General features: G+C 37.4%; 1 protein-coding gene across 2 annotated transcripts in view; it reads right to left on the reverse strand.

The window, feature by feature from the left end:
• GNAS (GNAS complex locus) overlaps window positions 1–15,090 on the reverse strand; it is a 153,576-nt gene that overhangs the window by 46,003 nt on the left and 92,483 nt on the right. For both annotated transcript variants that reach the window (XM_054081941.1, XM_009570256.2), the window contains exons 3-4: window positions 13,817–13,871; window positions 13,616–13,735 (exon numbers count right to left, since the gene is read on the reverse strand). In XM_054081941.1, coding sequence (XP_053937916.1) covers window positions 13,616–13,735; window positions 13,817–13,871 — 175 coding nt within the window. The remainder of the gene's footprint in view (window positions 1–13,615; window positions 13,736–13,816; window positions 13,872–15,090) is intronic.

A 15,090-nucleotide genomic window follows, 5' to 3' on the forward strand; every position in this document is an offset into this window, starting at 1 on the left:
GAAATCCTCAGCATCCCATTTGAGTCATGGAGTGCAGCCTGGGGCTACTCTTGGGGAAGACAAGTAAAACCACAGGATTTGTTACGTATTTAGGTAAAACAGGAGCTTCAGAAGCCACTAAAAATCAAGTCAGCAACAGAGGCGTTTTTTTGAGTTAAAAAGGTCTAATTTGTATGAGATCTCTAAAAATAATGAGTTAGGAAACAAATTAACCAAAAGTACCAGGCAAATTTCCTGAAAAGAAATAGCCAGCAAACTAGTCCTTACATGTCTGGTTCTTGTTGCCATAACACTGATTCATTTGCTGGCACATTATAATATAACAGACTCTAGAGCAGCATCAACACAGATTTCTCTTGCAGTATAAAATGGAACTCCTAACAAAATAGCTAAAGTAAACAAATGATACTAAATAACAATTTGGTTTGAGATGTCATCCCACAATAAACAGGATTTAAATATTAGGTTCCAAACGATCCATAATATTTACAAAGTATGGTCATATTATCCATTCTTGCCCTATGCATACTTACAACTGAAAACAAAAAAATGTCAAGTTATGTCATTTTCCATTAAAAAAAAAATGCTGCAGTTACACAAAACACACCCAAGATCCTGTTTAAACTACAGCTGAAGCTGTGTACGGCAACAGAAGTCAACATGAGTGATGACAGCACGGCATCACCAAGGAAGGTGAGAAATGAATTCTTCCTAAGAATTATGTCAAGATTGTAGCATTTATTTACCACCAGGCCAGACTTCATGCTTTTCGAAGCGCTAACACAGAGGAAGCAATCCTTGTGTAGAACACTTGGGGAAAACAATGCCAACAACGCAAATCTGAACAGAACAAACAGAGCTTGATTTCGAATGTCTGGGCAGGGGCACAGTTTGAATTCCAGGCACAATCTCTAACTAGCAAGCTAAACTATAAAACTCTAAGAACCACTGTCTGGGTAAACTTTCTCTGGTCTTACTTAGATAACTGAAGTAGCATAACCTGCTGACAGCAAAGAAGCCTAATCTCTCACCATAATGTAACACCATACTATTTAAAATGTCATATTTATGTGAAAAGAAATATTATAGTATTAATGTTTTATTTATTATAAGACACTCACTCCACCTGCTGCAAGTTTCCCAACACAATGAATCAATAGGCAGCATTTGTAAATTGCCTGTATTCGCTCAGAGCAATCTGTGCAGACCTCCAGATTAAAAAAAAACATCCGCAGAACTTATCAGGTAAAAAAGATGCTTGGAAAATGGTACTTTGCTCCATGAAGATCATACTGACACAATTCTGGATTAGAAAAGGGGCAATGCAGAGTCTAATCAAGCTAAAAATCTACTGTATTGGAAAATTTTGACAAACTGAATTAATGGCAGCAGGTAAACAGTGGTTTTATTAAAAGTCAAACCTGAGAAAGTGTTAAAGAACTTGGAGGTTGAGCATTTTGGTTGTTAAAAAAAAGTAATCCTCAAGAGACAAACTCCAGCCCTGGGAAAAAATAAGGAACCAAGATCAGCTTCTGAGAGGCATTCTGAAAGGATAAAATATTAGTAGACACTGAAAAACTGGACATACCGTCCTTAAGGTTTTGTTCCCTGCCGATATATAAATACTCAAAAGACTTCTTAAAAAAAACCTTTATGAAGCAATGTTTTATTGGCATTAGCACACTGGCAGGGAAGAACACTGGCACAGTTCTTGCCACTGTGACACCATGTTCACATAAAAACTTTAGCAGAAACGTTCAACATTACCTCTTCTTTGAGAAATATAACGTGGGGTGGATCTGTCATTGCAACAGCTTATTTACTAATTCCAGCAAAAGTCAATGCCATTCAAAAAAGCCCTTACCTACTAGAAGGTGTGTATGACCATTACACAATGTTGTGGTTAAAACTGGGATTCAATTCCTGGGCAAAGTTCACTGTCCCACAGAGTCGCACATTTCATGATAAGAGTTTTTAAATAGGTCATCCACTTACAAACCAGATGACTGAAGGTCAAATCAAACCAGCTTCTAACTGTAAAACTGTATCTCGGAGGATGTTTGCTTCCAGATGTGTTCAGCTTTTAAAAATAACAACTGACCATTGGTTTCAAGCCCCTTCACAAACCTACTCTGCAGGAGGCCCATGAACTTTACTTTCATGACAGTCAGGCAGTTCTGCTACATTCCACTAACAAACCATATTGGAACAAGACAAGGTCATGGAACAGCAGGGCAGCACGGTGCACTCAAAGACACAAACCGATTTTCTCCTTCCAGGATAGGTAAATATATGACAAATTGATTTATTTTTCACTGTGCATATGTGAAATCAAGTGACCGCTACTGACTGTAAGGCCACTCAGTGAAGGAAACGAATGGTACCTTGTCATCCTCCCTCTGTTTGGGCAGGGACACTCGAATGTGTCAGAATCTGTCAAATCAGACAGTTTAATAAGATGTTTACTTGAAGAGGGAAACATCTGCATTCCTAATGGTGTGAACAAGTGTTAATTATTGCTTGCTATTTTAGGGCAAATACGCTGATGATATCACAAAGGAAACGCATACCTACAAATAGTTGAAGATATTCTCCAGTTACTGGCACGTGTCCAGAGCTGAACACAAAACTCTTTGAGAGAGGCTGGAGTATTCAGCACTTCCAATACCTCAACCAGAAATACTTTCAGCAAGGATCCAGTCTCATTATCAATAGTTTATCGTTCTTAGAAAAGAAGGAAAGATGCTGAAACATCTTGGGTGCCTGCTTATAGTATCTTCACATTTCTAGTAGCACAAATTAAACTGGAAAGGAACTTTTTCAGGAAAGTCATGTGAAGTTTGAACTTTCATTTTTTCCCTTTGCGAAGAGTTTCAAATCACCAGCCAATTTGAGGAATGTGTCCCCACACAATTCCATACCCATAATCTACAAGGTACCTTTGGTTAAAAGCCCTCACTAGCATAATATTACATTATTTCTCTTCTATTTCTACTTTCATAACAAGTTTAATAGCCATAGAAGCTTAATCTGTTGATACTAGAACACTGCTCAGGTTTAATCTTTTCACACAACTCCTATTTAAAGTACATCACGTTCATTAGGGCGGAAGGAATTTGGTGAGAGGACTGAGACGGAAATCGGAAGACGTGGACCCTACTCCCCATTTCATCAAGACGACTCTGCAATTTTAAACCAAATAAGCAACGTTCCTCTGCTTCTTCAGAGTATGCTCATACATGGAAAGAAGGCAACCCGTTAATGGATTAAACTTACTGGTAGCATAAAAAGCCCACAAAGAAGTCATCTATACCATTCCATCTCTCTTGGGGCAGCAGAGAGTGCTAATGAGGCATTTCAAGCATCAGCCATTCTCGCAGAGCTCTGGCTAAGAAGGAAGGTTTAATAAACCTGTGAGAAATTTCCTCTGGGCCTTAAATTAGGGTTTGGAAAATATCTTTGCTACTACGTCATTTTGTTACTTTTTATGTAATGAATATATAATGAACTTCAAACAAATAGTCAAATTAAATGACCTGTTACCTTACCCAGTACTAAGAGCAAACGCTGCTTCAAACAGTGGGTTGAACCCTGGAGCAGACTGAAATTTTGTTGTCCCTTTTCATGTTGGAAACTAAACCCCTATTTTTGCCAGAAGCTTCCACCAACAGAAAAAAGTGAAAGATAAAACAGCTTCTCCTCACCTTACAATCTTTCCCAAGAAGCAGAATCTGTATTCATGTAAGTATTCACAGACTCCTAATACTGTCTACATGAAGAAATCAAACTCGCATATAATAGATTAATTAGATTTTATGTTTATTTGTTGGGAGCATTCTAGGAGTAAAAAGCTACTCTGTTTCCTGGGAGCTTAAGAAATCTTAACTTTTACTGGAACGCTGAAGAAACTTGAGGCACTCTCCATAGGGAAGCTGAAAACCCTGATGCAGCGCTGGCTCTCTGAACAGCAGGACTCTACCAGAAGAGATGCTTGCCTTTAGCAAACACGATCCCCTTAACAGCCTTGGTCACCTATGGATGGGCACAACAGGTCTGTAGCAGGACCACAGCTCGGAGTCACATGCAGCAAACACACAGGCAAATACCTGTTCATCCACACACCCTCGTTCTCACACGAGCCCTCACCAACTGCCACTCGAGTCTGACAAAGGGAAAAGTCTTCTCTCTGGGGATCTCTCTCAGGACTGGCAGCCAACATGGCTTTAAAATTCCATCAGAACTTCATAAACTAACAGCACACTCCTTGTGGCTCTGTTCCACATAAAAGTAGGAAGTCAGAGGTGACTATATGTGAAAAGGTAACTTTGCCATACTACAATATATTGTATTTGGTACTGGAATGAAGGAAACCAGGTCTAAATTTAGCACTGAGGGAAGCATGTAGAAAGAGCCAAGAGTATTCCACAGAATCAAACCATAAAATAGAACACAATATTTTTCACTGTTTTCTTTTACTACTTCCATGCTTATCCATGTTCTTCCTTCACTAACCTGACATGCTGTAAATTAAATTAAATTAAAATACTGAAGTCATTATTTTTTTTAGAAGCATGTTTACCACCACATTTCCAAGTCTTTGAACATTACAGAATTTTTATGCCCAAAGGCACGTTTTGTTGTACACCCACGAAGCTCGTTCACAAGGCACTCTGCACATTCACATGTCGCTTTGTCTTAATACAGTCTCTCACAGAAACTCTTCTCACTGCACTACCAGGCAGGTAAAACTGTATTACATCTCTGTGTACACCATTTTGTGATAGTCTCTTACTGTGATTAAAACCAGAAAATGCTTAAGAATTTCTATATTAAATTTATGCCTATTTCCTGTTTAATTCAGCTGACAGCTCTTCTATTTCAACAGAAATTGAATTAATCTGTTCTTGTTCTTTAAGACTGCTCCGAGGAAAAAAAAAAAGACGTATCAAGAGAAATGAAGTCATGACTTTTTCAAATGAATTTCTAAACATGAACTTATGAACCTATAAATATAGTATGGTGGGAATTCACAGGATCAAAATACAAACGCAGAATAAAGCATTTGCGTTTACTTCAAATGCTAATCAAATAATTTAATAACAAGACAAAATATAGGGTGGGGTTTTTTTGCACTATATGAACAACTGCTCTACAGAAAAGATGCGCAGATAGTGTCACTGTGTAAATCTTGGATTGCGGATTACCCATTTTAAGGAAATACTCCATGGGATTTCAACTGAACTACGTGAACACTTCAGTGAAAGCACCGCAGAATGCAAACGGTACATTCCTTTAATCTTCTAGCCAAAAGTATCTTCACTTCGTGCATAGAATATGTTTTATTTTATTGCATGTAACAAACTTAAGTGTAAGAAGTAACAGCATCCTGATCTTCACTGCAGTCAGAGACTACTGTTACTGGCAATAAAATCAGGATTACCAGAAGGTGGGACAAGAGTTGTTTCTGCAGATGCTGCCACATTTAAGCATCGAATCAGTGCTTAAACTAAAGCAGCAAACAAATCAAGAGATTAATCACTGTATAGAGAAGCAATGTTGATTAGTAAAGCAGCTTAGTTCTTACATTTAATCCCATTTCTGTTCACAGAAGTCAGAGGGAGACTGGCCTTTTAAATTTTTTTTTAAATACACGTGTACTCATTGTTTAGGTTGTATTGAAAGTCAAGGTACTGCGATAGTACTGTTCTTCTGAAGGACTGACCTAAATATGTAACTTCATTGAATATAGGCCTTACAATTTATAAAATTCCTCCTACCGGGATGCTGGCAAATGATAGCTTTCTACTTCCTTCAGAAAAACAGATACTCAAGTTTTTTTCCTACAAATTAGTTTAGACTAGACATTAGGAAGAATTTCTACACCATGAGAGCTGTGAGACACTGGTCCAGGTTGCCCAGGGAAGCTGTGGCTGCCCCATCCCTGGAGGGGTTCAAGGCCAGGTTGGATGGGGCTTGGATCACCCTCATCCAGTGGAGGCGTCCCTGCCCATGGCAGGGAGGTTGGAACTAGATGATCTTTAAGACCCCTTCCAACCCTCACTATTCTATGATTCCATGAAATTAAAACTCAGGAAGAAAAGAAACTCTAAACCAAGATGGAAACTAGGAGACTTAACACGTATTTGAGGAAAAGCAATTTTTCATTACTAGACAGCAGGATAAATCAAATTGTATATTAAAATATGAACTGCTGACTTAAATTATCAAAATCAAACCTACTATGCATAATATTTAAATTGGTATTTCTCAAAGCTTCATGCTCATTAGTTGGCATCCATTAAATATGTTGATTTCCTGATACACAGCCAGTGTGTGTTACTTTTGCTAAACAGATCAATATGCTGTAAATGATGCAAGCAATTTGATAATTCCCTATGTTTTTAAATTATTTTTACATTTTTTATTTCATCACCAGCCAGGCAGTGCCACTTTCTTATTTGTTATATTTTCTAAAAACTAAGCTTTGTAACAGCATTTGCTTTTATTCATCAAAATAACATCTACTCACCAAATAGGTCAAATTCTACTTAATGCTATACTTTTCATTTTGATTATTCATGAAAAAATCTTTGCCTCAACATACTATAGCTTAGTATGATGCAACGGGCTACCTCACTGCCTAACCAAAACTTAATGTACTGCAGACAGAAGCTGAAATTAAAGAATAAAAAGAAATCACTTCAGCAATGTCAGAATTGTCAGCAATATCCAAATTTGCTAGATTCTGCAATCCATTCGTAAGAATAAAACATTCAGACATCCATTCAATTTGTGAACAAAAATCAGAGATTTCAGCAGATTAATTTGCTAATAATTACTAATTATACATCTTTTAATTGTAAGAAACAGAAATGAAGCCTAGCAGCTGTCTGCCTCAGTCCCTTTACTAAAAGGCAGCTTCAAAAGAACTCTTAAATTAACCTGTATTCAAGAATTTATGCCTGCTATTAAAGGATAGGAAAAGCAGCTTTATTTAAGTCCTGTTAAACTCTGATCAGGTAAACTCAATTGGATTATCTAGAAGTCCATTTAGATGGAGCTGCTCTGTGTAGATAAGATAATGGAGATTTAAAAAAAGAGTAAGTAAAGATTATTTCAGAGGAGCTACTATCACATCACTCTGCTGGTGCTGTTTGCAATGCTCCCCCCCATTCCCTTCTGTTAACTATATTAACATCCCTGAGTTAAAAATACTTCACATATCCACATTTTCTACCAATTTTACACTTCAAGATGCATATACAAGACACAGATCTACTACTATTTTACAGGTAACAATATATATAGGGCATTAAAAAACTATAAAGGACACTGGGTGATTTGCCCAAAACCATAAAGAGTTTGGACAAGAAAAAGTAAGAGCTTGAAATTTTCTTGCTGTGACGGCTATGCAAATTCATACAATACTACCCAGGCATCCAAGAAACCAGGCTCTGTCTCTGAGCTTCTCAAAGGTCCTCACCAGAGACAACGTTTCGCTACCTCCATACCCCCAAATCTGTGATATTTGAGATAACCTCATGGGAAATGCCCCTTTAGAGTGAATGTTTGTCACTGCACTATAAAGCTAGCGATGCTGTCAAACTGGAACAGCTCTCTGCTTCATCGATGATGTATTTAGACAGGAATAATAATAATATATCTATCATTATACACATCAGGCTGATTATCTACAAGGACAAAAAATTTTGTTCTATTGCCTACAGAATTAAAGAACACTATTGGCAGTGAAGAGATCCCAGTGCACATCTTTTCTTACTGAGACTAATACCAACTTGTTATCTTCTTGAAGATTTTGGTGTTAAAACCATTTTACAGACTCCTACCTGCACCTCCGACCCTGCTGCACATTAACATACTACACAGTTTGTAGCACGCTGCCTATGGGCCATGTCGTAAACCAGCCCTCAAAATTGATCCCTGTTAAAAATAACCTCCCCAAAATAGAAGAGAGAAGGAGTAAGGGTTACCAGGGTTATTTTCAACCTGGATCGGTTCAATGGTCTGATTTACACTGGGGACCCAGTGGAGGTTTTTTTGGCACATCATGGTGTGGAGGAGCGGGAAGGGATGGCTGTGGGCAGAGGGGATGCTAAGCCGGCTTTGAGGCTGAAGCCAGCATGCGGTAAAGCTCGGCCTCAAAGACACCACTCAGAAACCATAATAAAACTATTCAGTAGCACTGGCAGTGGGAGATTCAAAATAACTACAATGGAGCAGTGTGAGAAAAAATAAACCGGGACCAAAAAATCTGCAGACAATTTCACCAACACCCTAATAACGATCCCTTCTCTTTTAAGCATGCATTTCCCTAGATCTGGAGAGCTACTGGCTGGAATGATTCCCCAGTTATTCTGCATTTCAATAGCCAATATTCCAATTGTACTGTTCTTTGAATACAACCTTTCTGAAGTTATATTTTCTAGAGACCTCTTCCTCAGCTGAGTCCAGATCAATTACTAATAGGCAGTTGTAAATACTGCTATTTTAAATATTTAATTAAAATCAGAGAATTACATAGGTACTGCGGCTCAAAATAAGTAGGAATTATCTGGCAGCTTGGTTCAAACTCGTTGATCAGGGAAAGAGAAATGTTCATAGAACAAGAACATTTCCCTTCCTCTTTTAGAAGTAAAAGCAAAAAGAAAGGGATGAGAAAACAGCCACTATTATAGTTGGTACTAGGGATGGACAAAATATCATAACTACTGTCTGGTATGCAGAACAGGAATAAAGATCCCCTCTATAAGTCAGACATCAAACCAAATATCATCCTATATTTGGAACAGATATACAGCTAGTCAGAATTACTGAGAATACTTATGAGGTTGATTTTTTATATTAAAAACATACACAAACAATGCAAAGGACAGTAGTGATAGAGATGTCATTTGGAAGCCTCAACTACCAGCACCATTTGGTTTCATTTTCCGTTTTAACTGATGGAGCAGTTGTAAGAACAGAAAATTAAAGTGTAAAGTATACTCCTACAAAGTTTAGCTAGTGTGAGGTAACTGAAAAAGCAGTTCTAGCACAAACTCAGGCAAGCTCTCCATTTTACTGCTCAAGAAAACCAACTTTTCTACTTGTTTCAGTAAAGCCTCAATGATGAACGTAGTTAATTTTACAATTTCTAAATAACTTCCAAATTTCTTCTTTTTTAAAAAATATTATTTACCATGACAATCTTCAAACATAGCAATTACACACGTACCTTCAGGTCTGTGCCAATACTTCAACACAGAAAGATTATTTTCTAAGGCTTTAACCCCTGTGCATTCACAATCAGTTCAATTAACAAAATTAAATCCTTCAGTTCAGTTTGATTGCCTTGGAGGTTTTCTTGCTTCAACTTTCTTTTCCTTTGCTTAAAGTCATCATGCTGACCAGTGACAGCTTAATTGCATGATGAAAATGTGACTTGAATAAAGGTAAGGATAACAATCCCCCTTAAATCATAATCTTTCATAAAAAAATGGTACTGTAGTGTCTTAGAAAAAACAGAGCTTTGCTTTCAGTACTTCTCTACAAAAGCGTGATCTCTGTTAGTTTCCATGTTCACTCAAAATACCAGGGCTAGTCTTTTTTTGCAAGATTTAGTTCATGTCCTCTCATTTCAAGAAGAGTATGTTTCCCAATGATGCCACAGAATACTACAATATATATCAGTGCTGCTTGTATTAACAAATGTTACATGCACCTGATTAGACTTCTGTTATTTCTATTCTGCTCTGCTCTAAAAGGCTGTGCAACAAGCCTAATAATAATGAAGACAGATTTTACCCCCCAGAAGAAGCAAAGTATTTTGCAAAATTAAATCTGAACAGCACTCCATTACCCATGGAGATATTATGTCCCCAAGCTACTTCAGAAGTCCACAGTGAGCTAAGGCAGAAGACACTTCACATAAAAACACGAACTTAGCACTCAGTTGTTTTGCCTAGAATGTTGAGCACTGGCGTTCTCCACAGGTTTTCAACACGGTTATGTTCCTAGCCTGTATCAATTCACTTCAGCCACACAGTTTTGGTTTCTTTTTATGATCTGCATTTTATTAACTGCCTGTTCAGAGCACGCTGAAGACAAGATACATTGCACCATCGACTGAAAGAGTGAAATTCCTCTAGGTTCTGCCCAAGCAACTGCAGATTTGAGCTGCTGAGCACTGCAATACTTTAAATCACCAGCACGATTACGTGGACAGAATTCCTTTCAGTAAGTGCTACCCTTTTCCTTTCACCATATGCTACTATTTGTACTCAAGAAATCTAATTGCTTAATACCAAGTGTGCTGAACTAACATCTCCAACATACTAATTTTTCGGTTGTAAAGGGAATGTGTAAGCTAGCATTCTACTGTACCAGCGCTATTTTTAACTCGAGTTTTTTTCTGGTTTAACTCAATACAATATGCTTTACACAAATGACACACACCTCCTGTAAGTCAGAAACTGCAAAGCAAACAGATGGAGACACAGACTAAGAAAAGAATTAGAATATCAGAATACAAAAGTTTCTCTTTGCATCCTAGATACATACAGCCTATACTATTATCACACTGCAAAGCTCCTGTGTTCTTCTCTTTAATTTCTTCTGCCTTTCACATTACATAACTTTGCTGTTAGGAAACTTGAATTCTAGCTCCAGCTGTACAACAGGTAATGATAAACACAGATTTTGGTGTGTACTTTTAGCTTAATTTAAACTACTTCTTCGTACACAGAAGAGGGATGAGGCCTCATGTTCTAAAGATCTCCTGCAGTTGGAGAAGAAATTACATAATCCTGGTGCTAAACTGTCATCTGTAGATCATCTTCTAGAGATCTGGCTAAATTAATGCCTAGGACAAGACAAATTGGCATTTAAAGGAAAGCAAAATGGCCTTGTATACTAAAAGAGCATAGCATTAAGTACTAACAGCTCTCAAAAAATACCTCCTTGGTACATGAATGTTCTCCCTCCCTACCTTTATGTTCTTCCTATGGCAGAGAAGAGCAGCATCAAATACTATACTGAGGAATGTACATCTTCCTAACATCTGAAATATGATTTCTCATGAAAAAAAAAAACGGAAGAGACAGAGAGCAAGTTCTACAACTCAAACCAGACAGCATCACGTACTGTGAACATGGGTAAAAATGACCCTGCACTCTTCTGCATTAATACATTATATAGGAAGAGGTTTAGGTGCCAGTTTCTTAAATTCTCCCACCAGAGTACCGAAGGAGAAAGTAGATAATCAAGATTCCCTTAGATATAAACCATAACTCACATAGGGTTCTCTTTTCCACTTACATAAAGCTACTTTTCCTTCAAAGTACTTCTAATCAATCTCTAACAAAGTAAAAAATATTATTATATAGGTACTGAAGGATCACATATTTTTTATGTGATGCATCGAGAGTTGGCATCTAGGGACATCCTAGATTTTAACTGGATTTAAAATGTGCAATTAACATGTAGGTTGTGTTTCAAGTACCAACAGGGCTATAACCTACATTCAGACAAACTCAGAAGTCAGATAAGATACTAGCTCATATAACCACTGAGAGCAGAGGCAGCCAACAATACTCCTTCAAAATTGGTGACTAATGTACATCCAGTTCAAAACCTCAACCCTACAAACATTTACATATGAAATAGTTAAATAGCCACTGAAGCTAGCCCCTATTCAAAGATATGCACACACCTAAACCTCTGTAGACTCGGGGCTTAAAAATACAATACGCTTGCTCAGAGAAGAAAAACTAGTTTTAGTTGAGCACTGAAGTTGTGTCATTCAACACATCAAAGACTCTTAATTGAACCTGAAATTATTTATGGACCTGCTAAGTATATTTCTATTGCTTTAGACATGAAGGGCTTGCTACCATGTATCCTACCAGAGGTAATACATGCTGAATATTAATTTTTATATAAAGACCAGTGAAAGTAACACACACACACTTGGCTTATTCTCTTCCCACTACACAATAACCTTACTCTCAGGCGAAAAACCACCCCCAAATTACTGCATACCAATTGAATGGAAGAAAAAAAACCTTCCGAGGTACAATAGACAAGGCAAATCAAGTATTTCAGTGTGAGGTAGGTCACAGGAACTTGTTACAGCATTGTTACAGATAACAACCTGAACTATCACAAAACAATGGGCAGTAAGAGATCTGTGGGCTCCCATCCAGTTCAAGAACACACAGGGTGGAAGAAGAAGCTGCTGTCTTTTCTCTTGAGTATTCTCCTAAAACTATCTTAAAGCATGATATTTTTTTGCTTGCCATTCCCCCCTTCCCTGGCAGGAAAGATCATCCACTAAGTGATCAAATATTCCTATGAATAACACCGACAACTGTATTTTTAATTTATGTAAGATTCTTTATGACAAATGACTAACGTCACCTTTTACATGCTACAGAAGAATCCTACACCCATCTCCATAATCTGTCTATGCCTGCTGCATTTTGAAAATCACTGGGTTTTGAGATCACAATGCCAGTATTTCCAAAAAACTGCCAGTAGCATACGACTTTTGTCTTGTACACAAGGTATGTGCTCTCGGTTGTTTGTTTTTTCCTCTTAATAAAGGCTGACTAGAGCAGAGAAATTCCCAGAAGCAGCAACAGTTGAAAAAGGTAACTGTCATTGGCTCCACAGACTAGCTTATTCTATAATGTTTATAAATCAGAGTTACGAAAACCTTGCTGTGGTGGCAACTATCCCATACCTTACTACTATTTGCACTTGCACTTTCCTTTCATGCACCTGGGACTGACTCCTGCTGGGAACAAAACTGATGTACATGAATCATGATTTTGATTCCTCATCATAATTCCTCCCCTCAGCCCTCTGGAATGCTGCGCAGAATGCAAGCTTCAAACAGCTTCAGTATTACTATAAGTATAATGTGCTTTACAATAATTAATATAAATATCTTCTTAGTGTTTTAAGAATTCAGTGTTTGCAAACTGTATTTTCATTGTCTTCTGCTACCAGCCTGGTTGAAACACAGCAGAAATTAATCACAGCGAATTGGGAACAATGTTGTACCATCAATCAAATAATTACACTTTCTGCATTTACTCTAGGACTGCTGGTATTTTGAATGATTAACTAGGACTGGGAGGGCGGGGGCAAGGACGTGGAGTGTGGAGCCTTTGCAGAAAGCCTGGCTGACACAGCTGTTGGAGAACATTTCTGAGTCAGCAAGAAAACTCTACTATCCTTCCAAAGGAGAGAAATACACTATCACTAAATGCCAGCTGATCATCGACAAGACTGCCATGCGTACTCCACTTCTTTTGGGCAGGGCAATTCCCAACAATATGCAAATATTACTGCCAACACTGTCCATCTTAACTCTGTGGCTGATTATTTCAGTTGAGCACAAGAAAAGAAACAAGGGTCTCTCTGTTCAGAAACGATCAGCTCGAATATTCTCGCTGTGTTGCTATATATTTTTAGCACTGACCAAAGACACCTACTGCAGTAATTCCCAAAAGAACAGCTCATTGGTTTGTGTAAGTATTCACAACAGTGCAGTGAAATATAACCGTTTGCAAAGAAGCATGATTGCAGCAAATTTGAATTATTTACTTACCGGAGGGAAATCAAAGTCTATCTGGTTAGCTAAATTTAAGATGTAGTCGATTCGAAACTGGTTCTCTGGATTAGCTAGTTCAACCGGAGGTGCCAAATTGCCCATTGCTGTCACTATTGTCTGCAAAGAAAAAAACCCAAAATATTGCAGTGTCTGAACAGCTAGATTTGAGTAGTTAAGAACAATAGCTCGTAAGCTTACCTCTATCGCTTCTTTAATATTGTTTTTGATATCCTGAATTTTCATTTTCTTCTCCCTGTAATAAAAACCACATGATTAAATTTATAAAAGCAGAATATATAATTTTGAAACAGAATGTGAAGTTGAAAAGTGTGCTATCAAGATGGCATTGCTAACATCGAATAAAGTGCTCACGGCCACGAATGCTTCTGCAGATAGATTTGATTAAATAGCTCATAACTTTCCTACTTAAACAGTAAACATCTCTTTGTATCCCAAAGTCAATATCCAATTATGCTTAAGCAAAAACTTACTGCAGTCTTAGACTGGGACTAAGACATTCTGAAAAATCAAATGGATTTCGATACATTTGAATGCAAAATACTAGACATACATGGATGTTGTTTACAAAAGCATTAGCTGGAAACATACAAAAGAAAATGGACACATTGTTAAAAGTAAATACAAATCAAAGGAGACTAAAGAACCCCATAGTACAACAACGACAAAAACAAACAAACCTAAAGCACAAAAATGATGTAACAGCAGAAAAAAGTAGAGCACAGAATTCAACCTGGCAGAGACATCCAAACTAACAGTTTGGACGTAAAATCTAAAACAAATAACAAATCCAAATACGTAAAATTACCTTCAAACTACAAGCCCAGGAGTAGGCTAGAAAACTACTTGGAATGTTGCATATGAGCGCTATCATTTGGGATTAACTGCAGCCAAATTAATAAGCATAACAGGCTCAAGCAAGCCGAAGCGCAAACCACTGCCTCTACTCTAGCTGTACTGTATTTTCTGTCAAAGCTGACAACAGGCATTTTCAATGCTAAATAGTGCAATCACATGAAATGGATGATCAAACGTTTGGTGTAACCAGGAATTAACACCCTGAAGGTATTACTAGTATTGAGCCTGAACTGTAACTTAATTGTAATGCACTATGACAGAATTTTTACATTATTAAAATGTCTTGCTAAACACAATATAAAATTATTACTTAGAGGTAAACCAAGCTAGCCATGCAATTATTTAAAAACCTCACCTGAATTATCTAAATGCCTTTTTAATCTTCAAACTGTTTTTCCAGAACACGTGCATTATCTGAACATTTATATAAACTATTTTTAATATTTTTTTTGTTTGAAAACTAACATTTTCCAGCACAGTAACCCAGAGACTTGAAACTACCAACAGTACAGTTTCTTTTTTTACCCTTTAAAAGGCAGTGCTCACACTTTCAGTTTACAGACTACAGCTTGAAAACCTCAATTTATTGAGTTAAT

Source organism: Cuculus canorus, chromosome 16, assembly GCF_017976375.1.
Source record: "Cuculus canorus isolate bCucCan1 chromosome 16, bCucCan1.pri, whole genome shotgun sequence".
Classification (NCBI taxonomy): domain Eukaryota; kingdom Metazoa; phylum Chordata; class Aves; order Cuculiformes; family Cuculidae; genus Cuculus; species Cuculus canorus.